Below are 27,276 nucleotides of genomic sequence, written 5' to 3' on the forward strand. Positions count from 1 at the left end.
GGGTGGCAAATTACCTAATCCAGTATAGATTGGATTACTTAATCCTGTTTGCGCCACGGACCCCTTCTTGGATAATTTTTAAATATATATTTTACTTATTTATTTATGAGAGAGAGACAGAGAGGCAGACACAGGCAGAGGGAGAAGCAGGCTCCATGCACCGGGAGCCCGACGTGGGATTCGATCCCGGGTCTCCAGGATCGCGCCCTGGGCCAAAGGCAGGCGCCAAACCGCTGCGCCCCCCGGGCTGCCCTAGGATAACGTTTTTAAACGCATAAGAGAAGGAATAGAAATGACACTGGAATGGTTTTAAGGTCTAGCATCTGAGCCCTGAGATTATCAAGCATACCTGTGCGGTCCATCTCTCCTCCCCAGAGGACCCCTGGCCTCAGAGTTTTCTCCAGCATTCTGTAGGGAAGGTAAAGGAGGGGCACCCAAGCAGGATCGGAGGATATGGGGGTGGGGAGGAGTATGAGATGGGCTACGGAGAGGTTTCTGAGATGACATTGGTTTATTCCATTTTCCTTCTGTGTATTGAAGCCTCCTCACTTTCCCAGTCGCTCCATCTTCCCCCAGATCAAGTCCAATTTTTTTCTGATTTTACTTTTCTCCATCCCGGCCTGCCCCGGCTCCGCCCCGCCCAGGTCTCTGAGCCCGCCCCGGCCCGAGGCCCCGCCCCGGCCCCGCCCCGGCCCCGCCCCGGCCCCGCCCCCAGCCTTCCCGGGCCGCAGCAGTTAGCTCGGTGCCCCGCCGCCCTGGTTCCCTGCCAATCACGCCGGGCAGCCTCTAGGCCCGCCCCCAGCGCCCGCGGGGCTGGCGCGGCCGGGCTGTGCGAGGATGGAGCCTGCGGGCGGCGGCTTCTCCGAGGACCAGTTCCGGGAGGCCTGCGCGGAGCTCCGGCGGCCGGCGCTGCCCGGGGCCAGCTGGGAGCTGCTGCTGGAGGCCCTGGGCATCAGCATCTACGGGCTGCTGGACCAGGTAGCGGCTGGCCCGCCAGGACCGGGCCCCGGGAGGTGCGGGGCTGCGACCGCGGAAGTCGGGGCCTGAGCGGGTCACGCGGAGCTGGGAGGAGCGAGCGCGGGGCAGAGCCTCCTACCGACCTTACCCCCTGCCGTTGGGAGCTCCTGGGATTCAGCTTCAGCTCTGAGCCCCCGGTGGCAGTGGTTTGTTGGCAGTTAGGGATAGGGTTAAAACTTGGCCCTATGCCCTTGCCTGCAAGGGACGTGCATCCCCCTCCCGGTGGGTGCCACTTGAGTGTGTGTGTGTGTTGGCGGCGTGGGGAGGACCTCAGGGTTTGCATACAGGTGGAAAGGAGACTGGACTTTTCAGAGACTGGGGGTGCAGGATGATAGCGTGAGTGTGGAGTGGTGTGCCCGAGAAGGGAGCTACTATCATCTCAGGCTCGGGCTTCTTTTCCAGGCTGCCCCCTTTGTAAGGTGCACTTACTAATTTAGTCCAGAGCTTTAGGCAGAAAGATAACCAACTCCATTCCAAACCCCCCCCCCCCCCCCCCCCCCCCCCCCGTCCTCTAAGTTATTAGCAAGTCTCCAGGTGCTTCTGGAACCAGGTAGCTACCCAAGTGGACGGATTGCGTTGCCCCTGAGGTCTGTCATCATCTATACTGTGTGATAGCAGCTGCATGGCACACAGGTTGAAAGGTCACAGTAAGTGAAATCAGGGTTTCCTGGCAGAGGACCAGAGTATTACACTGTAGAGTAGGGAGGCACTCACAACCTGTGTGTGGCAGGGCCCCTGGGTGTGACAAGATGAACAGGAAGCTCACAGCCCAGAAGAGGCAGAAATAATTTCTGAGTGAGGTTTCAAATGTTGTCTCTGTGCAAGAATGGACATTATTTCAGACAAAATCCTTTATTCTTCTGACTGTTCCATTTTTCCTTACCAGCCACATCCAGGCGTTTGCCAAGTTTTGTCAGTTGGTTGTTACTTTGGGTGCCACCTCTCACCTAGAATTGCAGTGACCTCTTTAACTGGCCTCCTGGCCTTCCACCTCTCTGAGCCCTTCCTTTCTACATGTTACAGTCTGATCAAACACCTGAACGGGAGGCTTTGGTCTTATCCCTCTCCTTTCAGTGGCACTGTCGGTTGCAGATTAATGCTAAGAATAACTAGTGTCAGGGCACACACATTGCATGCCTTATATGCCAGGCACTGTTCAAGTGCTTCCCAGGCAGTGATTTACTCAACCCTTATGCCCTTATGCCAGTCTTGTTTTTTATATTTTTATTTTATTTAAATTCAAAAATAAACAAACAAAGAACTAAATAAATAAATAAATAAATTCAAGTTGGCAACACATAGTGTAGTATTGGTTTCAGGAGTAGTGCTTCATCACTCATACAGCACCCAGTGCACTTCCCAAGTGCCCTCCTTAATACCAGTCAGTCATTAACCCCATCTCCCCACCCACTTCCCCTTTAGCAAACTTCAGTTTGTTCTCTCAGTTATAGCATCTCTTATGGTTTGCCTCCCTCTGTTTTTATCTTATTTTTCCTTCCTTCCCCTTTGTTCATCTGTCTTGTGTCTTAAATTCTACATGAGTGAAATCATGATATAGGTCTTTCTCTGACTTATTTTGCTTAGCATAATACCCTCTAGTTCCATCCACATTATTGCAAATGGCAAGATTTCATTCTTTTTGATGCCTGATTAATAGTCTGTGGTGTGCACACACACACCACATCTTTTTTGTCCATTCATCAGTCAGTGGACATTTGGACTCTTTCCATATTTTGGCTATTGTGGATTATGCTGCTAGGAATATGGGGCTGCATGTGCCCCTTCCAGTCAGCACTTTTTTATCCTTCGGGTAAATATCTAGTAGTCTCATGTCAGTCTTAACATAAGATACTGTAATTATCATCTTTTTACCTATACGAAAGTGAGTATGGGGAAAGGTTAAGTTGATTGCTGAAGGTTTGAATTGGGTTCAGAGCTCCCCTGTGCTCTTCCAGACCTGTGCCAGCAGTAGGCTCCTGCATTCCCTCTCTGAAGGAAGGCAGATGCTGCTGGGCAGGCTACAGATGTTTCCCAACTTATGGTTGGTTTATATCCTGATAACCCCATTATAAGTTGAAAATATCATAAGTCACAAATGCCTTTAATACACCTCACCTACTGAACGTCATAGCTTAGCCTCCCTGATCTTCACTGCGCTCAGAATGGTTTCATCAGCTGACAGTTGGGCAAAATCATCTAACACTAAGTGCGTTTAATACTAACATGTTGAACATCATGTAATTTATTGGGTGGTTTACTAAAAATGAAAAAGAGAATGATCATTTGGGTGCAGAATAGTAATAAGTGTATCAGTTATTTGCCCTGTGGCTCCCTGCCCTGCCCAGCATCAGGGGAACGTACTGTGCCATGTATCACTAGCCCAGGAAAGATCAAAATTCAAAGTACAGTTTCTACTGAATGCCTGTTGATTTTGTGCCTTTGTAAGATTGAAAAATTATAAGTTGTATTGTCATAAGTTGTTTACCCTGTGTGCTGAACTGGTTTGGTCCCAACTTCCATTTCTAGCTTTATCTCCCACGACTCCTCTGCGTACCCCCTGTCCTGTCCTCTAGCCAAGCCGGACCACTCTACCCTGTACCTCTCCAGTGGGCCTGTGCTTTTGTGCTCTGTGCCTGTGAGCTGAGACAGTGACTGGCTTTGTACTGAGTATTGTTTCCATCGTGTAGTGTTATGTAGCAGGCCCATTTCCCTCTGCTGGGGAGGACATGAGTGGTCTTCAGAAGAGTTTCCATCCGTACTAACCACACTATTGTCTTATTTCAACCTGTCGTAGGGAGGAAGGCAGTCCTGGTACACTGATGTAAATTACAGGTGCTCCCAGATAACCTCTCTAAGTTTAAAGGGCCATGGGATTCCAGTAGGTGTACCCTTGAGCCTCAGCAGCTAGGATGCAGGACCACCCATAGCCCCTTTGACGTTCATCTGTATTAAAATGTCAAGAGGCCCTATTGGGTCAGGGTATGAACCCTTTCTTAGAACTCTTATTGGGTTCTAGCTTTTTCCAGCTTTATTTCCAGCATTATTTGTTGAAGCCTCATTTTCTTTCCAGGTTGACTCCCATGTTTTACCTTCCTCCTGGAAGGGAGGTCCCTCGAATTTCTAGTTAGTAAATCTTTTCATGTAACTACCACACCTTATCAAAAGTGAACTCACCTTGTCCCACTCTCTGAGTAGACCTACACCTATCTGCCCCAAAGCCCTTGATCTGTTTTGTGGGCCAGTGGTGTTCAATTCACCCTGCATGTGACCGTTATGTATCTTTTCTTCCACGCTCCCAAACCCTTTACCCACGAGTGCATATGGCCTTGGGTCCCCAGGTCCCCAACTGAGGGTCAGACCAGAAGACAATGGCCCCTCTGAAATTGTTCATCTTGATAATCTACCTGACCATTGCTGCAGGTGAGTCTAGGTGAGGTGTCTTTTTGCAGTCTTTGCTTTCTGGCTTTTGAAACTCCAACAACTGGTATAATCAGAGTGGACCCTTTCCTGTTGAAGGGCCACTGGGAGGTCCCATTGATCCACGTAACTTTTTTTTTTTTTTTTTTTTTTTTTTATGATAGTCACACAGAGAGAGAGAGAGGCAGAGACACAGGCAGAGGGAGAAGCAGGCTCCATGCACCGGGAGCCCGACGTGGGACTTGATCCCGGGTCTCCAGGATCACTCCCTGGGCCAAAGGCAGGCACTAAACTGCTGCGCAACCCAGGGATCCCTCCACGTAACTTTCAAAGGTGCTGCATTAAGGCTTTTGCCTTAAGCCTATCAACATCTGCTTCATTCATCCTATTTCTTAATACCATGTAAAGATTTCCTCTCTATTGAGATGAGTCCCCACCTCTGTCTGATTTTTCTTAGCATCTGTAAGACCCACAAGGGAAACTGGGACAGGTTATTTGGTAAGTCTTCTTGGATTGCTTGAACTTTGCAGCAGTAAGTTTACATGTAGTGCCCCTATGAAAGGGACCCTCTTTTTTTTTTTTTTTTTTGGAAAGATTTTATTTATTTATTCATGACACAGAGAGGTAGAGACATAGACAGAAGGAGAAGGAGGCTCCCTGCGGGGAGCCCAATGAGGACTCAATCTCAGGACCCTGGGATCATGACCTGAGCCAAAGGCAGATGCTCAGCCACTGAGCCACCCAGGCATCCAGAAAGGTATCCTCTATCAGAGTCTTTACCATGACTTGGGTAAGGAGCATATTTTCTAGGTGAATATCCCTATCATGATAAAGCCAGTCCAAGATCTGGATTGTATACAGTGATTTATGTTGGTCCATCACGAGCTCTGATGATGATCTATTATTACATGTTTTGAAAAGATTGAAGTAAGTATAGAGGCATTGGAGTTCTCTACTGTAACAAATTATATTTTAAATTTGAAAAATATTTTCAACTTTTTTTTTAGTAGATAAATAATCCTGAATCATGTTCTTGGACAGATTGCCACAGTATTTTGATACTTTTTCATTTCCTTTTTCCTATTAAATCACAGAATTTTTGGACTTTGAAAGTTTTTCTGAAACCATCCTGGCCAATACCATTATCTTTTCTGTTCACTTCTTCTTTCTATTCCCTTTGCCTGCTCTGTTTCCATTCTCTCTTTTCCTTTGAAGGTAGTAATGTTAATAACTTACCTTTACATGGTGATTTAACTTACAAAATGCTGTCCAATATCAGTTTCTTTTATGCCTGAAAACTAGTATGGAAGATGGGTAGGGACAAGATTATTTTCCTATTTTTCAGATGGAACTATGACCCAGACTTGTGAAGTGAGCCACACAAAACCTCATAAGTAGTAACTAGACATGAACCAGCTTTGATAAGCTCAGCACCAAATATACAGCTTGCTTCAAGGCAAGAACTACTTTCTCTTTCTGGAGAGTAAGGAAAACTAGCCCAGAGCTGCCACTGGTATGGCGAGAACTTGGATTTTGGAGGCACGTAGTCCTGGATTAAAATCTCCATTCTGTCCACTGTCATTCATTTTTTCATCCAGGGAATATTCATCAAATGCCTCCCATGTGCTGTCACCCTCACAGGCACTTGGGATAAGCCGTGAACAGGAAGATGCACCTACTGTTTCAAAAGTGAATGAGTTCTTGAAGAATGAATGACATTCCCTGATGAGAATAAATCCATAGTATATAATGAGATGTTGGGTGAAAAATGCTCTGAAGAAAGTAAAGTGGGATGAAGGGATAGAGAAAGGGTATGGCAGTGGTGGCCAGGGGTGATGTGGTATGTTTTAGATACGGGAAGCTGCAGAGATAACATTTGAGCGGAGATAGAAATGAAGTGCGAGGTGGCATCATGCAAGTTTCTGGAGGAGGAATGTACCAGAGAGGATTTTCAAAGCTCATGCACGTTAGAATCACCTGGGGATCTGTAAAGACAGGACAAGATATGACCAGGCCCTACCCAGAATCCCAATTTTAATCAATCTGGAGATGTGTTTGGGTAGTCCTTTTGAAAAATCCTCCTTCATTTAGGGGTTGATCTGTTTTCTCTACTTTTGTGTATGTTTGAAATGCTTCATAATAAAATGATTTGTTGTTGGCCTTTTTGTTTTTAATGGTAAAGTTTCCCATGAGATTCAAAGGGACATGCTGGGTTTTAAATCATGGCAGTAGACAGAAGACTGATTGCTAAGTCCCTGAGCCAGGCTGAGCTTGCCTTATTTCCAGGAAGAGCCAGCATACAGGATTGGGGTAAAGCTAGGGTTGGAGAGTAGCCAGGGGCCAGGCCCCACTCATTAGCAGGGTGGTACAGTTACTTTTTTTTTTTAATGAAATCTCAGCTTCTTTTGAAGGACAGTAATTTTTTTATACATTTATTTTTTATTGGTGTTCAATTTGCCAACATATAGAAAAACACCCAATGCTCATCCCGTCAAGTGCCCACCTCAGTGCCCGTCACCCAGTCATCCCCACCCCCTGCCCACCTCCCCTTACACCACCCCTAGTTTGTTTCCCAGAGTTAGGAGTCTTCCATGTTCTGTCTCCCTTTCTGGTATTTCCCACTCATTTTTTCGAAGGATGATAATTACCTTTCAGGATGATATTGACCTCTCAACAATCATCAAATGAAATGATATATGGCAGTGTGGTACTCAAACTTAAGTATGCATCAGAGTCACCCACAGGGCCTATTAAAATTCAGAATCAAGACCCCACTTTCAGTTTCTGATTCAGTGGATTGGTGTGGGGCAAGAAAGTTTGCCTTATATTTCTTTTTTTCTTCTTTAGTTTGCATTTTATTTCTAACCGGTTACCATGTGATACTGAGGTTACCAGTCCAGGGACTGTGAATATCACCAATGTTTGGGGAGCATCCAGCATGGTGCTAGGGGATGAAGGAAGGGCAGGGGTTTTGACGTTGAGAGGAGAGGAGTACCCTAGAGAAGCAGTAGAAACTGAAGGTAAGAGTGAGAAAAAAAGAATATTGTAAGACAAAAGAAATGACCACTTGAAGACTCCTACGGATTTTTAACTTAGTGGCCACTTGGGAGTGAGTAATAATCTGAGCTGCACTAAAACGCCCCTGGTAGAGAAGGGCCACGGGTCCCTTACAAAAGCATTTCAAGTGATCTACAGTCAGGTCTTGTTGGAGCTCTGGGCTGTGTTACTATGCCAATAGACCCTGTGGCATGCCAATAGACATTATGAAACCAGCCTGCAGAGCTTCCCATCCTCAATTTAGACCAAGTAAATCGTAGTCTCAGATGATCTGGTTAATGGATAGACTTCTTAACATATTTAAATCTGAATGTCTGGCACAGGGTGAAGGAACTGCCTGTTTTGTGCCTTTTGACCTTTAATAGGGTCTTCCAATCAAAGAGTTTGGTGAGGAGCAGACAGTTCTTTTCCAGGGACTGTTCTTTTCAGTGCTGTGCACCTACTGAACTATAAAAAGCCTGGCATTCTTAGGAAAATTCTTTTTAGCCAGGCTGGGCTAAGAGAAAGTTTGGCCTTTAGGAGGGAACCACAAATTTAACTCCCACAAGAATAGATGTACCTCAATGCATGAAAAGTTTCCAGTACCACCCCCACAGGTGAGATCATAATCCAATTTCATCATGAATGCCATCATATCCAGATACAGGACTGTTCTGCCCCCTTCTCTCATCCTTCTGCCTCTCTGCTGAGGGAGGGGTAGTTACCAACATGAGTGATAGAACAATTATTGAACCTGGGGCACTTATCAAGCCATGTTTTACTAGTGGTCAGGGCCACTACATCTGAATCCTGAGCACCCATGTATGGCACCCTTCTACCTACTACAGACAGAGGCCAGCTCTTATGCTGTCTAGCTCATGCTCTCTGTTGCTCCTTTTCCATCTTCCTGAGCACACAACTGGATGGATACATTAGAGCCTCAGGTCTTCTCCTCCTCTCTTCTCTCTCAGGATATGCATGTGTTGTGAGGCTGGATGGAATGTTGGTTCCAAGAATTAAGTTGGGGGGAATGAGGAGAGAGGGGTGAGTAGGAGTCTCCACTTCTGTCTCTAGGTATAAGCCATGCTTCATGCCCTCACTCTGTCTCTACTGAGTTCCTACATGGGGATCATGGGAGGTGACTATTAATAAAGCAAAACCCCAGTTTTCATTGGGCTAGGGGGCCCTTTGAGAGGATAAATGACTTGTCAGCAAGGATTGGGCATTTGAGATTCTTGGATACAATACCATAACAGTACCAGGGTGAACCAGGGGCTGCACTTGGAACAATGCTGAATGGAATATGGGTCCTGCGTGGTCTTCCAACCTGCTGTTGGCATCAGTGCCTACCACCTCTGTGTGGAAAGAGAATTCTAGTGGACCCTCCAATGGGAATAGTGTGTTACTTCCCAAACTCACTGTCCCCTGACATTATTTTTGTGAGGCTGTTTCATCCTTCAAATGAATATATTCTTGTAAGAAAAGGAGAATCTGTGCAACTATGAATCTTTGAATGTTAGCTTGGTCCTTTTAATGTGCGTTTAAGACCCAGAAAAGCTTAGAGATAGACCTAACAACCTCATCTTGCCATTTACTTTAGGAAAGACACCTTTCTATAGCTACCTTTGGGTTAATGGAAAGAAAACTGCAAAATATTTGTTCATGTACTCATTCACGCAGTCTGTAGGACTTATCGTGTGCCTGTCACTATGTAAGCCCTGGTGATACCTAATGAATAAGACAGGGTTCATACCTTTGAGAAGCTTTAAGACAATAAAACAGCCCTTTTTATGTTATGTAGATCTTCCTGGCCTATATCATTTTTTTCTCTGTTTGAACATCTTTTAACATTTCTTCCAGAGCTTAGGTCTCTGCTGATGAATTTCTTCAGTTTTTATTTGCCTGAAAAACTATTATTTCTCCTTCCCTTTTGAAGGATAGTTTCACTGGATATGGAATTCCTGGTTGGTGGCTTTTTTTTCCAACATATTATATATTTTACTCCACTCTCTCTTCTTATGAATTGTTTCTAATGAGATGCCTGGTGTAATCCACATATGTTACTCTAGAGGTCGATTGTCTCTTTTTCTTTTCTGAGTTTGAATAGGATACATTTAAGGCTTTTGGTATTTATCTGGTATGGTGTGCTTCAGATTGGCAGACTTACTTTGAAGGGTGGTCTGAAGGGCCCCTGGATGGCTTAGTGATTGAGTGTCTGTCTTTGGCTCAGGTCGTGATCCCAGGGCTTTGGGATCAAGTCCCGTATCAGGCTTCCTGCAGGGAACCTGCTTCTCCCTTTGCCTATGTTTCTGCTTCTCTCTCTCTGTGTCTTTCATAAATAAATAAATAAAATCTTTAAAAACAAAATGAAGGGTGGTCTGAGCCTATATGGTAAACACTACGTGACTGAAGAAGGGATATAAATATGAATCCCATGACACAAAGCTTCCTCTCTCATGTGTCATTGCAATAACTTTCTGTAGCAATTCAGAATTGCCCTAAGTGGTATGTTTTGGAAGTGGTGGTGGCAGTGGTCTCAAGCGGGAATCACCAGACTGTTTCTCTAAAGGGCCAACTAGTAAATATTTGACTCTTTGTGGGCCAAGTTTCAAAATGGAAGATACTATGTGGTGCTTATAGAACCACTTAGAAAAGTAAAAACAATCCTTAGCCTATGGACTGTTCAAAGATAACCAGCATGACAAATTTGGCGACTCCCAGTCTAAAGTATCTTTTTGATGCCTAGCTGCTCTGTGATTTTAGGACTTTTGAGCCGGAGACCCTAGCTGGGTTTTCTGTTTCCTCATCTACAAACTGGAGATAATTCCTGTCCTGACAAATTTGCATGAGGATCCAATGAGAGGATACATTTTGAAGCACTCAGTAAAGAAAATGGTTTTTGTTGTGAGCCATAGTAGAGTATATATATCCCATCCAGTATACCCACGAGGGGCCTGGTTTCTACCTGTTGTCCTGGTGAAAATTCTTATCACATCCCTTTCACTCTCAAAAGTATTCTGGCTGGAATGATAAATTATATACTTACCCCACCATAACTATATGCACTTCAACAGGTTATCATTTATCCAATGATATGTTTGGAGAGGTCAGCGACATTTTGGAGGCAGGCCACAGATTACTGGCTTCAAGGCCAGGTTCTGTGATTATGAGCTGGGTGACTTTAGGTGAGTTTCACAACCTATTTTTTTATTTTAACTGCTTTATTGACGTAGCATTCGCATAGCATAAAATTTGCTCATCATAGGTGTATTGTTAAATGAATTTTAGTAAATTTATGGAGCTGTGCAACTTCATGCAGTCTAGTTTTGAAACATCGGTGATACACCCAAAAGAAACTTCTTGGCCATTTAGAGACATCCCCTGTTCACATTCCCAGTCCCAGACATCCACAAATCTGCTTCCTGTCTTTGCAGACTTGCCTTTTCCAGAGATTCCTCAGAACTACTTTAAGGCTGTTTCCTTGTCTGAAAGATGGGTTCACCAGTGCTCTATACATCATATTACCATTGCGTGGATTATGTGTAGGAGTAAGCCAATATCACCCCAGTGTCTGGTATTCAGTAAGCACTCAGCAAGTATTAACTATCATCATTATTTTATCTAGCTATCTGTAATCATTAGGCATTAAACCTGCCAGGTTTTCTGTGAGTGATCTAAATATTAGATTAGATTTTGAACTGCCTTTTCTCATACCATCTTGGTACCACCCTTCCCAGTGGCAGCTGTAGCTTTGATTCCTGTCATTACAATTGATGCTCTTGGGTGAAAGATGCTTACACTTCATACCATTGGAGTCTGTCACTTGCCACAGAGTTGCTGGAGTTGGTCAGATTCTCTAGTCATAGATTCAGGAGGCTTCCTCTCCCCCCTGAGAAATAGGAATGAGCTCTTCTGTGAGAGGCTAAGAAAATTCAGCACACACTCAGCATTTGTAGGAATAAACAAATCCGATTCATTGCCTACGGGACTCAGGCAAGTAATTTAGCCTGTGTGAGCATCATTTCTTCCCATAAAAATGGAGGTAACACTAACATCCCCATCTCTATCACAGGGCTGTGTTAACAAGATTACGTGAGATATTGAACATAAAACTGGAAGCTGAACAATTACTAGTATTAGTAAAGTAATTTATAGCAGGTCAAAGTGATTGGAAAATTTCGAGTACCGAATATACATCTGTTGCAGTGACCACCACCAGATCACCAAGGGAAGCCTGTTTTAAGCTGAAAAGTCAAGAATAGGTCTACATCTGATTTCTTCTGGAGGCCAAGGATACAGTGGGTCCTAGCAAGTTTATAAGTTTTTGTAATACAATTTATGATGATTTTTGGTAATTATAATTTTTTCTGACTTGGGGAAGGAGGTAGCACTTTCTGTAACAGAATACATGGAGTTGTAAATATGCAAAATTAAATATACTTCTATTTAATGGCTATTATCTCTTACCTCTCTTCCCTGACAGTGCATTTTAGCAATGCTTCTGCACTTCTCTACTGGTTTAATGCATTTACTTGCTCCTAAGTCTTACCGGCACTCTTCTGGCAGTCTGCTATTCTACTTTTGAGTAAGAGTGCCAAATAAAAACAAGTCTGGACTTAGTAAGGAGAGACTTTTATTCAAAAGGAATATTGCAGAGTGAGGGGGGAGATGATTGTGATAAGGGGAACACTTGGACCATAAGATCTGTGAGTGTCTCAGGAATTAGGCAAAAAAGAGTTTTTCTTTTTTAGAGACAAGTAAACAAGGCGAGAGACAGTATGGGCAATTGAGATGAAAGGTGGCATGACTGGATAGTAGGTCAGAGAATATTTTACCCTGAGGCCAGTGTGTTTTCAGGAGGGGCTGGATGGTGGCTCAGGCCAATGGTGGGCCAACGTTTAGGGGCCTGAAAGTAGGAGAGAAGCTCAATCAGTTTGGTTTACAAGCATTTTGTTGCAGTTGATCTGTGGGACAAGTCATGCAGCTGATCATTTATGAGGCACTGAAAGGGAAATTCGGAGGGTCTGTGTCTTTGTCACAGGTAAACAAGGGCAGCATTTGTGAGTCTTAACTCTAAGTCACATGGGGAATGGTGGTTCTTTGCAAGAATCTCTTTTCTAGAGCACAAAGGAGAAGGGAGTTTTTGAATTTTCACTGTTTTCCCAGCTCATAGGACTCAAGTAAAATCACTGTTGGGAATGATTAAGTATCAATTAAGATTGCTTTTAGGGACAAGTAATAGGAAACTGTACTAACTTGGGAATGATTAAGTATCAATTAAGATTGCTTTTAGGGACAAGTAATAGGAAACTGTACTAACAGTGACTCAAAGACAAGTTTATTTTTCTCACTTAACAAGTAGGGCAGAGGTCAGTAGTTGCTGGCAGAGGTATAGCAGATTAATGAATGATGCCGGTAAAAGGCTTGGGTCTTTTTACTCTTTCTCCTCATGTTTGTCATAAAATAGCTGCTGCAGCTCCAAACATCCATATTCAAACTGCCTAGGAGACCAGCAAAGTTCACTGTGTACATTGCTACAGAGGTTCTCTTAGCAAGAAAGAAGGTACTGTATGCTATACCAAATCTTTGTTTCTCCTGGTCATTGTATTCTATACAAGATATTTACTCATTCTCTACTACTGATAATTTTTTACTTTATTTTCAAGTGGAGCTTTAGAAAAGTACACACCATGTTTTACAGCATATAAAGAAATGGAGACATTGTTAGAAATAGTTTTCTGGAGGAGCTTTAGGGAAGCCAATCCCCTCTTGAGCCAATCACCACCTATTTAGAATCATCTATTGAAGTACTAGTAATTTTAGAAACATATATACAGAGAGTTTATATTTCTGATTTTAAGGTGATCTCATACATCAGTAATAAAAACTTCTCCCAAATCAAGCTAAATTTCGTTCTTTTTCCTATCAAATAGTTTGTAGAAACATGGTACCCAATCTTGATGTGATGCTCCTGTGTTACTGGCAAGTGTATAAATTGGTACCAACTTCTTAAAGGCTCATATAAAGAAGCATATAGAACCTTAAAATGGTAATACCCTCTACCCTAAAATTTATCTCTTTTAAGGAAGCTTTCCTTTTTTTTTTTTATAAAGATTTATTTATTTTTTTTTTCAGAGACAGAGAGAGAGAGAGAGAGAGAGAGGCAGAGACACAGGCAGAGGGAGAAGCAGGCTCCATTCAGAAGCCTGACGTGCAACTCGATCCCAGGTCTCCAGGATCACACCCCGGGCTGCTGGCGGCACCAAACTGCTGCGCCACTTGGGCTGGCCCTAAGGAAGCTTTCCTAATGAAAAATGAGAATTATAGAACTTGGTCCATATGAAATAATAGATTTTTCCAGCAATATTTATATTTTAAAAATAATGGAAATGTGTGACTTATGAGGAGAATGAAATTAGGTGTGATCTCTATATAGCTTGTTAAAAATAAGAATACAAGTTGTTTAAACCATATTATTCTTATTTAGTCACATGTAGAAGTATTTATGTATTTAAATATGTCAAATATTAAAATAAGTTCTTATGGATTATGGAGTTAATGTGCCATTTTTACTTTCCTTATTCTCTCTTTGGCACGTTCCAATTCTTATGAATATTATTTCTACAATTATAAAAATTCACTTTTTTTTTTTTTTAAAAGACAAAAATGTATGTTTGTGGAGATCCTTTTTAGTAAAAACTAATGGGTATAAAAGTGCCTTGATCCCAGAATTTGGGCAGGCTGTTGATGACTTGAACATTTTATTGATAGACGATGGATGTGTTACCAAGCATTTTGTTCCTCTGGAGTCTTGGCATTTTTCAGTTCTGCCATGAAGGGAGTGTTTGAAGGAAGTTGTAACAATAGTTCATTCTTCTGTATTCACGTAAATCACATCATTCTATTTTTCTCTTCCTAAGGGGGCTTTCTGTTTTTCTTTTCTGTGATATGTATAGGCCTGAGGTCACTAAGGGCAGTAACTAAATTCAGAAGGGAAAGGGAACCAGTTTAAGGAAACAGTTTGTCTTAATTTATCCAGATAACCAAAGTTACATCATGTAAGCTGAATCATTATCTCAATGCATAATTATCCCTCTTGCTCAGTCAGTGTTTACAGAAAATGGGGCCCCAATATGTTTGAACAAGGAACTAAGAGTCTCTCTTCCACAGTTGATTAGTAAATGAATGGGTATGTATAAACCCTCACTATCTTCCCATATGTGTGAGGGGAGGGGATACAAGGTAGATGTTTCTCCTGACAGTCTGCCCTTCCTTTGGGGTATCCACGGCACAGCTCGAGACGGGTTCAGATCTACTAGTTTGTCATTTGCTGGTTGGAAACCCTTGGTATAAAGTCACATACTTTTTAGCCCTGGAAGAACTTTATGAATTCAGTTTCAGTTTCATCTTCCATTTCTTACCAGGTGCTTTAACATACATATGAGATTCTTAAACTAAGATGTGTTTTTCTCTGGGTTATGCTCTGTGAGCAAGGAATCCCTTGCAGCCTCAAGGTCTCTAGAAAGTATCACCATGTTTACTTCTTGACTTCACATAAGTCCTTGGCATGGGGTTTAAAAGGATAACTTTATTTCATGTTCGATTAGCCAGTAACATTGCTTTAGCACATGATGAATGTGTCCTTCTAAAAGCATCATTTTTGTTTGTTTTGCTTTCGCATGGAAATTAAGTTAACAGCCTTTGGTTTAATCTTAATAAGAGAGAAGAAAATTAAAAAATCTTAATAAGAGAGAGTTTATGCAAGGAGAAAATCAGGAATTGCTAGTTACCATTATACAGAAAGTGAAATGTGTAGCATGGCCAACTCCAGCCCAGAACCCTCACAGAGGAGGATATGGCCTCACATGAAAAAACTGGAACTCTCTTATACTTTTGAATCTAGAAATGGTCTTTTTTCTGAGTAAAGGGGACTAATGTGATTTGAAGCTGCAGTTCCTTCCTTTATACACAAAGTCCTTAAAAAAGAAGTTGCTGTAAAATTCTGTCTTGGAATTGATGCAATCTGTTGGTTTTCCTTATGCCCCATGGATATCTAAAATAGTAACCTGTCCCCCAAATTCTAGCTGCCTATATGACACTACCACTGAGATGTTTAATAAGCATCTCAAATCAAAAGTAGAACTCTTGATATCCCCACAGCACCCACATCACCTCTTCCAATGTTTCACTCTCTTGGAGCTCCCAATTACCTAGTTCTTCAAGCAGAGGTTCTAAGATGTAATTCTTTGCTTTCTCTTTACCCATAGGCAATCAGTCAGCATTTCCTGCTGACATTACTGCTAAATATATCCCTAAATCACTGAACTTCTCTCCATCACTACTGTCACTTCCTTGTTCAAATCCTCATCATCTCTTAGCTGGACCACTGCATTGGTCTTCAGGTCCATCTCCTTGTTCCTTTATGATCTGTTTTCTAAAAGGAGCAAGAATCATCTTTTTATTTATTATTCTCTCTTTTAAAGTCACTCATTGGGTTTCCTTAGTAGTTATAACAAAATCCTTATCCTTTACCCTGGGTTACAAAGCCCTTTCGAGTCTAGCTCCCACTATTTCTCTGACCTCAGCAACTACTACTCTCCCCCCATGAACAAGTCTCTGGACCCCATGACTTTCTGTTCTTCAAGCATGCAAGTTCATCAATCTGAGAACCTTACTCCTACCAGGAATGAGTTTTCCTTAATTTCCATGGCTGGCTCCTTCTAATATTAAGAATAAGATGTTATGATAAAGGTTATCCCTCATACAGGCCTTCCTGATTATATAGGAACCTTTCGCCTTCGAACCAGGCATCACTAATTACAAAATTTGCCTTATATATCTAAGTCAGATTACGTAGATAGCATTTATAGCCACTACCACCAATGTCTGTAAGTGAATATAAGACCCATGAGCGCAGGGCCTCATCTGCTTTTTCATCATTGTATCACCAAAACCACAGAGGAGGTAGTCTATAATGGTTTTACATGAATAGCTGTTTTTCATATGCTGTGTGATCCAGCTGTCCCTCAATTTTGACAATCAATACATTGTTTCTGCCTGTTCTGTTTTTATAGCAAACTGGACTTTATGAGTATAAGGTCTTTGGTGTTCTGGACAATTGTCTGCCGGATGTACTTGCAGATGTCTATATGGACTTAGACTACAGAAAACAGTGGGACCAATATGTTAAAGGTGAGTAACATCTATTATTTTTTAAAAATCATGAGGAAAGTAGAATCTACTGTCATTCTAGCCAATAGAAAGCATCAGGTTTAATCTCTACTATATTATGTTTTATTTTTAATTTTGTGTGGAAGTCATAAGTGCTGGGCTGAAACATGCCCTTGTGGTTCTCTGCATGCTTTTAGATTCCACTCTCCAATTTGCTCCAGGGGCCACTTTATTCTCAAGGTAAGTTTGTCATTATCCCATATATCTATCACAGAGGGTTTCCTGGAGCACATGGTGTCCAAGTTGCGTTTTGGAAGTTGAATCAAGTTTTACAAACATTAAGAATGGAAGACACAAAAAAACATAAGAATGCATATGGGTGAGAAGGTGGGAGGGTGAGGGGGTGAGTTGTTTGAGGCCATCTGAGCCCAGAAAACAGCATGAATAGAGCAAGGAAGGCATGAAATAGCATGGCATGTTCAAAAACTGAGCGATTTCGTTTTATTGGCTTGTCAGTGTAGCAGACTCTAGAGCTAGGGAGGGGGGTATGTCCAGATCCCTACAGCCCAGCCTAGCCACCAGGCTACAGTGCTTAGATTTTACCCTAAAAACAGTGGACAGCTATGAAAGGCATGAAATAGGTGATCCTCCTGTCACTTAGAACTGGGAGTGGCCTCTGCCACTCAGTCACAGTGCACTAGAACTGCAGAGCTAGCCAAGGCGCATGTAAACTCTGAAAGACTTTTGCTAGAGTCAGGACTCTTGGCTGCATACAGTAAGAAGTTAACAAACGCCAGTGTGAAGAAAAGGAAAAAGAGTTCATTGGTTCATGGCATTGAAACAGTCCAGGGGTTTCTGACTTCCAGGACAGCTGCATCTAATGCTTACTTTCTCCATCTTGACTCAGTTTTCTTCTGAGTTGACCTAATTATGAGGCAGAATCTTATGTCATGGGGGGGGGGGCGGCCACCAGAAGATCCAGGCTTCTAGTCTAGCCATGTAAATAACCCCACAGGAACAGGAATGAGCATTCTACTTTCCTAGTCATGGCAGCAGGAGTCCCACAGTTTGCTGTCATGGCACCTTATGGATGTTTGTCATGGTTTGGTCTCTCAGTGTTTCTAAATGCCCTTTCTATCTAGGGTGAATTGTGATGCTCACCCATGCAAGGGAGAAGGTTCTCTGCCTCAGTCTCTTTAGCAGCCATAGTTCAGTGATGCAATATAGACGTCGCCAGTAAGACAACGTACAGCTTCAGTTTGAGAGAGAACACCATGAGCAAGCAGGCAGCATGCACAATCAGTTTTCTGGTGATGATAGGGCTAAGGTATCTGACTATGGGAGAGACAGTTGCAGAACCTCTGATGTTTGGTACGTGGCATCAGCCATTCACACTATAGTGTCTAGTCCAGTAGCAGCTTCTCTGTGGCAGCTTCCAGTAGTTTGGCTTCTTTGGAACAATTCTGAGGTTCTAAGTCTAACTCTGGTGCTTTTAGATACTCTTTTTTTTTTTTTTTTAGGATTTTAATTTAATTTTAGGGAGAGAGCGAGAGAGTGCATGATTGAGAGAGGATTAGGGAGGGAGGGAAAAGGAAGGGGAGAGAATCTCAAGCAGGTTCTGCACTGAGTGTGGATCCTAACAAGGGGCTTAGTCCCACGACTCCAAGATCAAGATGAAATCAAGAGTCAGACGCCCAAATGAGCTACACAGGTGCCCTGGTCCTTCTAGATATTCTGTGATGTATCTGATATACCTGAGAGTCTTTACTCTCCACCATTTTTGGCCTGAATGTGTTAGAGACCTTGTCCAGATGCACCATCCCTGAACAAATTACTGAGGCCACGTCTTGCTCATTTTTGCCCGCTCTGAAATCAGTGCTGAGTCAGTCGTGCTTAAACCACATAGTCAAGGAGCAGGGGAAGGATGATACCCTGAAGGAGAATTGAGATTGTTGGTCCAGGAAGGGGGAGGTGATGTTGAGCATGGAAAGGTAACATGTCCACTTCTTCCCTTACTCTCAAGGGCTATCTTTAGCCTCTCATGGCACCATGTGTTGGCAAGCTCTTTAATCCATAGTCTGCTTTTAATAGATTTTGTTTCTAAAGCTGAATTAAATAATACATTTTCCCTTACATTACATACATTAAATAATACATTAAGCATCTCCTCAAGGGGCTCTCGTGGTTACATCAGCAGCCTTGGCGTAGCTCCTTCTCTAAATGGTTAGTACGGAGGGTACTGCGCAGCTCAGTGTCACAAGGTGTGCATGTCATTGAATTCCTTTGCTTTATCCAGCCAGACTCAGTTGCTCTTTGCACACAATAAAATGATGGAATATTAAGGAATTCTGGTCATTGTAGCTGTGGTAGGATGTAGGGAAACGAGATAAGCAAGACCATTAAGGATAGCCACAGTTATGCCACTTCCTAGCTGTTTAGGCAGGACACTGCCCTCACTGGAACATTCATTTCCCAGCTGAACACACTAGACTGGGTGGTTGAGTCCCAGGCAAGCTGTAATAGGTCAAGAAATGCAGAGAGGTCTCAAAACATTTGGTACTCTAGTGACATCTGGTGGTTGCCCTGATTTAAAAACCTGAACATTTATTTTTGGAACCTGATTTTGTTTCATTGTGTTCTACTTGAGAATCTTGCTTGTGCTACACAATACACATGTTTTGTTGAGTTAGTTTATATTTCACCATGTTTTTATGTCTACTAGAGTGTGTCCTTGGGAACAAGCTTTCAACGTTAATAAATCTGTCTGATTTTTGTTTGTTTGTTTTTGGACTGTGCCTTATGAGCTAGTGGTTTATCATGTCCTTAGAGGTCATCAGACTGAGACTTCTTGTCAGTTGGTGGCCAGGAAGCTTCCAGATACATTAACTTCTTTTGTTCTCCATAGAACTCTATGAAAAGGAATGCAATGGAGAAACCGTGGTCTACTGGCAAGTGAAGTACCCTTTTCCCATGTCCAACCGAGACGTATCCTTTCTACTTTGCTTTCCTAGGAAGGGGTTAGAAATTTGAAGGACAGGCAGGGTGGGGGCAGGATGACTAACAGGTGAGACTTCCACTCCTTCACTCTCCTCTTCAATCACAGCACCTGAGTGTGTTATGCACTAAATTTCCATAGAAGATCCTGTCAAAAAATGGTCTTGTCAATGTAAAAAAACAAACAAACAAAAACTATTTGGAACCCACTGAATTGAATGCTCACCAGGGTCTTTCTATCTTTAATATTATATAAATCTGTATGTTCCTAAATAATTATTTTCTAGAAAGAGAAGGACATGTCACTGAGTTTTATGTATGTTGTTTGTGTGTGTTTTTGTGTCTAAGTCTATGTGCTTTCTATGGCCTGAAATAGATTATAAATTCCATAAGGGTTTATTTCTTGCTCACATACTGCTAGGTAGTTTGTACACATATGGTATGTGCTTCAACATATTGTGGATTACATAATCGCTTAGATTTTATATGGCTTTTCCTGACCCTTCCAGCAGCTGTGCAACGTAAGTACCATCATCCTTATTTCACAGTCAAGGAAACTGAGGCAAAGAGGAGTCCAGAATTTTGTTCTGGTTCACACAAGAGTGGCTGATAGGGGCAGGTTCAGGACCCAGGTCCTTCTATTCCAGAGAAGTTGACCTAGACCAGGGCATGATCCCATCTCTCTGACCTCATGGTGACATTGTGGGGTACGTCCTAGGAGTAGACACTTGAGGTACTTGAAGTTCTATTTAATTGGTTTTCCAATACCACGCAAGCACATAATGATTGATTCTATATATGTCTCTCCACTAGGGGTTAAATTTTTGAGAACAGAGAATAGTGTAGTGGAAAAGACCATTCATTTGGAGCCAGAGATCCGAGATTGAATGTGAGCTCATACTCTCATTTATTGTGTATCTTTGGAAAAGTCCCTTCACTTCTCTGGGCCTCAGTGAACTAGTGGTTCTCTGACCATAGGCTCTATGGCACACTGGACCTTCCAACCCTTTGAAGACCTCTGCCAAGTTTTAATTAACGTATCAGGTTGATTTTTCCTCAATGGAATGTCAGGTGATATCTATCACATGAGATGAGCAAGCTTTAGGAGACAGTGGGACAATTTCTGCTGTGAGGAAAAAGTAAAAGGCTTGGGGGAGGAAAGCCAGAGCCAAAGCAACACAATTTCTCCACACCAAAACATTTAAGAACTTTACTTGTCAGTCCATAAAGCATGGGGACAATAGCCCATCCTGCAGAGTGCCTGAATGATGGCTGGGACCCTTGTGGGTGCTGTAGAAACTCTGAGGTGGCATGGGGCTATGGTTGTTGCTGTTACAATGAGTATATTACCTTATACTTAGAGATTTTTTTGTTTGTTTAGGCTTTGAATTACTTCAGTGTGAAACCTAAAATTCTGTTGATGCCTGAGCAGCTGTGAAAGTCTAATTAGGTTTTGGAGACAGATCTGAGTTTGCAGTCAGGTTCCAGTTGAGCTATGGGATCTTTGGCAAGTTCCTTTACTTCTGAGTCTCAAAATTGTCATCTGTAGGATGGGGATAATGGCTCCAAACTCACAGGGACCTTTTCAGGATCAAACGTGATGCTATATGTAAGGCTCATGGGAAGGGCTTAAAAATTGGTAGCTTTCACTGTTTATTAGGATTACATTATCTTCCCTAGAATAGTACCTTAGACATAGTGAGTGTTCTGTGAGTGTTTACAGAGATGAAACGGCTTTGTTATTCTTGGCGGTTAACTAGTGTTAACCCAGAGTGAGGACATCTGGGTACTAAATATTCAGGTATTCATTACTCTTCCTCTGACCACTAGGTATAAGTAACATTGCTTGAAGATCCTACATGCATAGGCGTCACTAACTAGCACATTGGGGAGGACAGGACAGAGTGGAATGACCCCAGTGCTTATGGAGTACTTATTCTGCCCCAGTCTTTCTCCAGTGCTCTGAGCAAACCTGCCTGCTGGGCAACTTGATTCCCTTTTCCTACAGAGGGAAACCTAGCTTCAGAAAGGTTGAGTAACTAATGCAGAATCACACCGCTGATGAGCGATCCATCCTCTATCTGATAGTGCCTTCTCAGAGAAGGGAAGAGTCCTTTCGTTGTATAATTGAAAACGTCAAGGAATCATTCATATGTAGGTAATGCGTGCTGTCAGATGAGCATATCAAGTAGTACGGGGCACAATCTTGGTATGCACCCAGGGAGACAGGACAGGGAAGTGAAGGAACAGTATAAGGGGGCAAATGCCAGGGGGGAGGAGTAGAATTATCTCACATTACTTCTGGCTTGCGGGATTTCATTCCACCCATCTGAAATGCTGGCATTGATATCATGCCTTGACTGGCAGTATAGTACATCTACATCCGGCAGCGACGAGACCTGGACTTGGACGGGAGGAAGATCCACGTGATCCTGGCTCAGAGCACCTCTGTACCTCAGATTGCTGAGAGGTCTGGTGTGGTCCGGGTGAATCAGTACAAGCAGAGCCTGGCAATCGAGAGTGATGGCAAGAAGGGGAGCAAAGGTAAAGGCGGGGTCCATGATGACATACTGGGCAGGGCCACTCTATGAAGGCCATGCTGATTGTGTGGCTTGTAAAATACATGATGCTTATTACCTGAGGTCAGATAATGGGCATGGGTATAAAACAAACAAGAGAGCAAAACCTGGGGAGAGACTCAATTAACCCCCAAACCTTACTTGAATGCATGATGGGTATTGAAATCTGACTCAACCCATTCTTGGCTCTTGCATTGTCCAGAGGAAATCAAACCAGAAGGTTTTGTAATCCAGTACAGGCTAGTACTTGAGATACATACATAGGGCCTTGGGCATAGCGGTGGGCAAGAGGGCTGGCAGGACTGACTCTGAGGATGAAGCTCCTGCCTGCCTTGAGTTCCAGCCCGCACAGAGAAAAGCTGTGAACAGAGCGGTGGCACACAGCCACTTGCTGTACTGGAATCAGTGTGGCCTTGACTTGCATGTGAGGCAAAATCTGAACCATAATTCTGATGCTTTTCAGATCTGTCACCTTGGACATGCCACCTAACTGCTCTGAGTCTCCATGTTGTCATTTATAAGTGGGCGTTTAATTTTACCAATTCCTTTGGACTGTTAAGATAATTAATGAAAAATAATTAAGTGAGAGACTATATCCAAGTATCTAACACTTGCCAGGCATTTAGTTAGTAGCAGCAAAATATGCCTGTGACTATGTTTTCATAAGTGTTCATACATATATATTCTGGGAGGCAAGGCAGAGGATGGAAGTACTCCAGAATCCTGTATTTCCTCCCTCCTTGCTTTCTGGACCTGAAGAAAGAAGGAGGCGAGGACGTTTGCAGAGTTTGTAGTGTCTTTCTAACATTTTTCCTTCTCTTGAATTGTCCTTTCTTTCCCCTCTAGTTTTCATGTATTACTTCGATAACCCGGGTGGCCAAATTCCGTCCTGGCTCATTAACTGGGTCGCCAAGGTGAGATCCCAGGAGGCAGATGGGGGGAGTGTGTTTGACAAATGTTGACTTAGCCCACAGGGCTGTCAGGCTGAGGAGATGCCATGTCTCAGGCCTAATGAGGCTCTTTTATGAAGCAGCTTGGTTGAGTGACTACAGTTAGGACTGAGGTTGCCAACACCCAGGATGTGGGGGCTGGGACAAAAGAAGAATCCTTAGCTGGAATGTCAGACACTGCTTGGTAGTAAGACCCTGACAGGATCAGTCTCTGGATCCTCCAGACAATAGCCTGATCCTTGTAGGAAAAATGGTGCCTTTGAGCCCTGCATCTGCTTATAGAGTAGGACGGGCCAGCCTGGCTCGAGAGACCACCAGACATGTCCAAGCCTGAAGTCTCCAGTTTTGTCACTGTTGTTTCTCTGTAAGGAGAGAGAACCACAGTGGTGGCCTGATCGTTAGAGACTGTCCTGCCAAAGAACCTCTCTATGGCTCTGAATGGCTCTATGAGAACCATTCAGTGCTTTGTAGGAGTCCTGTATACTGGTGGGAGGTCTCGGCACATTCCCTGGGAGAGTGCAGAGCACACAGGTTTGGAGTCAAATACATATGACTTTGAATCCTGGCCCTGCTTCTGTCTGTATATTTTAAGGGAAGCTGTTGATTTCTTCCCTTCTCAAAATGAGTATTACTGACCCTGAGGAGTAGTGGTAAATAATGCGGTGTCTGGGGAAAGCCTTGCACAGTGCTCAGCACTAAGGAATAACATAGTCTGTCCTTTGCTCCACATCTTCACTGTGTCCTAATTGTGTAAAGAAGTCCTTTCTCTGATTCCTGGGTTAGAATCCCACAACCCAACCCAATCCCATTTCCTGTGTTTTTTCTTTTCAAAAAATAGTGTCTCAGAAGAATCTTTGGTTTTTACTAGCAAAGCCAAGATATACAACAGATCCGCTGCTATCTAGTCTCACCTGTGCCTTCGACCTTTTGACATTGTCTGTGGCCATTTCTGTAGAAATTGGACAGGGGCCTGGATATCATGGGTATCACAAAAACCATTTTGCTTACCTCTGTCCTATCCCAAGGAATCAAGAGTAATGTTAATGAGGACACAGAAGTGACAGTTCTCCTTTGCTTTGCAGAGTGGTGTTCCTAACTTCCTGAAAGATATGGGGAAAGCCTGTCAAAACTACCTCAAGAAAACCTAAGGAAGTCAATTGTGTGTCAATGGAATGGTTTCTCTGGGAATGCCACAGGCCACCGATGCTCAGCTTTCCTTTCACTCTGCCATCTTCAGAGAGCTGCATGCTCTCCTGCACATCATCCCTGAGTGTGTTTGCCTGACACCGGGCTTCCTTTCCCAGTCTCCCCACCCCAGGACTGGCTGCCTTCTTCCACTGTTGAATATAGGTCAAAATAGGGAAACTCTTGCTTGTTTATTTTTAAAAAGGGAAGTCCTCAGTAGAGAACACAGTCCTTCCATTGTGCCATTTCAGCGGGATGGGTGGGTGGAGGAACGACAACAATGCATTCCGGGGATCCCGCGCGCTGGCTCCTTCCCAGAATGTGACTTCTTGCAGCTCAGGAGGGGCTGCTGCGAGCCCCATCCCCTTCAGAGTGGAGTCTCAGGGCAACAAGACTGGATGATATGGACTGAAGTCCATTTACCTTATGCTTTGGTGTATTGATTTGGCTGCAGGGTGAGGTGATAATGCAGTAAGTCTCTCTCCCGTTCCTACTTGTGGAAGATCATGACCTGTTTTGATTTCAAACCATTCTGAAAAACAGTACAGTCCTAAGCACTTAATGTGATAACCACTTTTTTCTCATCATCCATGTCTAGATTTCTGTTTCCCACATGCCCCAGGGGAGAGGCTGCACATACCTTGCTTATTCTGCATTTTATTGGAAACTGAGGCATCACGATGGCTCTGGAAGTTAGCAAAAGGCAAGATGCTCTGCACACAGCACTGTGATAAAGTGTCCTTCTATGCAATAAAATGAATTACCTTCTAGAATGTTTAGAGATATTGAACAGATATAGTTCACAGCCAAGGAAATATTAATTAGTGGACTGATCGACTCTCCACCTTTTCCTCAGGAATACAACCTAAGTTGCCTGCCTCTTCGACCACCAAAAGACTTCCAATTTCTTGTTTTCTCCTGAATTTTGGTAAGCCAGGATGATCTGTGGCTAAAGGCACAGCCTTCATGATCTCAGGGAAACATTTTAACCACAGTGTTATGGTACTGAACCTTGATTAGAGGTCATAGAAATTCAGGATGTGAAAACAGAAGCAGAGGATTTATTAAAATGGGAGATCTCAGACTGTATGTTTGCTCTCTGGGAAAATAGATTGATACCAATAAATACCGAGTGACTTACATTTGTCTTGTTTGCAGCTTTCTTCCTACCATGTTCCTTTTGTGAGGTTGAATCAGTTAGGTGTCAACATTTGCAAGGCACATCCAACCTGACTAATGACCTGGAGTGTAAAAAAGGATTTTAGGTGCATTTATATGCAAGACCAGGTATAGAGTGGCCTCACGTTAGGGTTGATACAGGTGCTCAAACTGACATTAGAATTTGAGTATATTCTTTTTCAGGTTATCTTTGATGCTGGGCTGTGTCTGGTGACGGGATTACTTCTGACAGCAAAAGGTAGACCTGTACCTTTCCAGACTCATGCTGAGTCAAAGAAGAAAGCATTTCTTTCCAATAGATCCCACACCATCCTATGACTTTTCTCTCAACGATGTATCGGTCCCTTCCTCAGTCATTGTGGTCCTATGGATAGACTTAGGCAAATAAGTGAATACCTCATAAATTTACCATTAAAATATTATATTTTAACGATAATGTAGCTGGCATTATATTATAATGGTAATGTAGCTGGCAATTAATTTTAGATAAATGAAATCTAAATGTGTCGTGTAATAGAGGATCAAGTTAAAATTTAAGTATAGAGTCCTGGAGCCAAGCACTCACCATAAGGGGTGGAGGGAAACGACTTTTCCTCCATGTAAGATTCCTGGTAGCCAGCAGGAGACCCGCTGGGACACCCCACTCACCCCAGAGCCTGCGGATGGCATCCTGCGAGAACTAGCACAAGCCTCTGGAGCTAACATTCTTACCAAAGGTAGGGCTCCCATTTTCGTCTGTGTGTGTGGTGCCTTGTTGAGAGAAAAGGGCAGGATTTCATGTTACCCCACTTTTCTAGATTCAGATGAGTAGGCAAAGAAAATGTTTGTAAGGATAGGGTCTTTGAATTGTGACTGGTGAAGGTGCTCTTGGGTGCTCCTGGGTGGTCAGTCCCTTCCCCTCCCAGGGATATCTTTGGCCTTCTTGGTTGTCTCATTCTGTGTCCTGAGAACATGGCTTGGCAACGGCCGGGTTGGCTCCCACAATATCGCTGTGCAGAAACGTAGGTGGTTCTCCGTTTCTGCCTGGCATCCTAGCGACTGTTTCCAACGTCAGGGAAGTTGCAAATGTCTTTCTTTTGGGAGTGGATCTTGGGGAGTGGGGTAGTATCTTTGCCCCTTGTCCCTATGGGGTTGCTCATTACTGCTGGGAATATTTACTGCCTGTCCTGAGGCTGAAACTTGACAAGATACTCAAAAGGATTTCTTTTTTACTTATCTTCTTTCTTAAGAAGTTCTATGGTCAGACCTTGGCCAAAGTGGAAGCTGATATTCAGCGCCTGACAGGAAATTTGTCCTAGGCTTTCTTCCTAAGCTAAATGATACTGTGGACCCAAAAAAGAGAGACAAACATTCTGGACTTTTGTATAAGGATTCACTAAAACATTCCAAAGACACACAGCTCTGAATCTGGAACACAGGAATCTTTTGACTCTCACCTTAGTGAAGGTCCTTTCCCTGCTATGAAGATGCAAGCTGAGGATAAGGTAGTTGGATGGGAGGAGTGGTCTCCATATCTTTTGGGGTTGCAGCTCAATTCTTTGAGGAATTAGAAGCAGTTGTGCATATCTTATAAATTGAATGTTTAAAAGAACAGAAATGTGCTTCTGAAAACAATTCAGTCTATTTATGTGGCTTACCAGTCCCCAAACCTCCTTTCATCTGGAAGGCTTGCAGAGAGTGTATAAGATCTGGACTGAGGGAACAGGAGTTCTTCTCCATGGAACTTGGATTTGTCTCTGTGCCTATTG

General features: G+C 43.1%; 1 protein-coding gene and 2 long non-coding RNA genes across 8 annotated transcripts; 2 read left to right on the plus strand and 1 right to left on the minus strand.

Annotated features, from left to right (window-relative positions):
* The first annotated feature begins 784 nt into the window (after nt 1–784).
* Nucleotides 785–25,489, plus strand: LOC119873296 (phosphatidylcholine transfer protein-like). Its single transcript, XM_038547802.1, has 6 exons — nt 785–978; nt 16,545–16,662; nt 19,547–19,626; nt 22,008–22,179; nt 23,061–23,128; nt 24,247–25,489. Exons 1-6 carry the CDS (start codon nt 838–840, stop codon nt 24,310–24,312), a joined length of 645 nt encoding a protein of 214 aa, XP_038403730.1. The 5' UTR covers nt 785–837; the 3' UTR covers nt 24,313–25,489.
* LOC119873300 lies at nt 1,062–4,648 on the plus strand. Its single transcript, XR_005364549.1, has 3 exons — nt 1,062–1,239; nt 4,356–4,437; nt 4,599–4,648. It is a non-coding gene; the product is annotated as an uncharacterized LOC119873300 (long non-coding RNA).
* Nucleotides 18,510–27,271, minus strand: LOC119873297. Of its 6 annotated transcripts, none has more exons than XR_005364539.1 (6): nt 26,965–27,268; nt 25,491–25,590; nt 24,990–25,035; nt 24,173–24,881; nt 21,935–22,142; nt 18,510–19,002 (listed from the first exon to the last, which is right to left on the minus strand). It is a non-coding gene; the product is annotated as an uncharacterized LOC119873297 (long non-coding RNA). The 6 variants fall into 6 exon arrangements; XR_005364540.1 differs by lacking the exon at nt 18,510–19,002 and adding an exon at nt 25,779–25,903 and having other exon boundaries at nt 20,832–22,142; nt 26,965–27,271; XR_005364542.1 differs by lacking the exon at nt 18,510–19,002 and adding an exon at nt 25,779–25,892 and having other exon boundaries at nt 20,832–22,142; nt 26,965–27,270.
* Nucleotides 27,272–27,276: the final 5 nt, after the last annotated feature.

This window comes from Canis lupus, chromosome 9, assembly GCF_011100685.1.
Source record: "Canis lupus familiaris isolate Mischka breed German Shepherd chromosome 9, alternate assembly UU_Cfam_GSD_1.0, whole genome shotgun sequence".
In the NCBI taxonomy this organism is placed as follows: domain Eukaryota; kingdom Metazoa; phylum Chordata; class Mammalia; order Carnivora; family Canidae; genus Canis; species Canis lupus.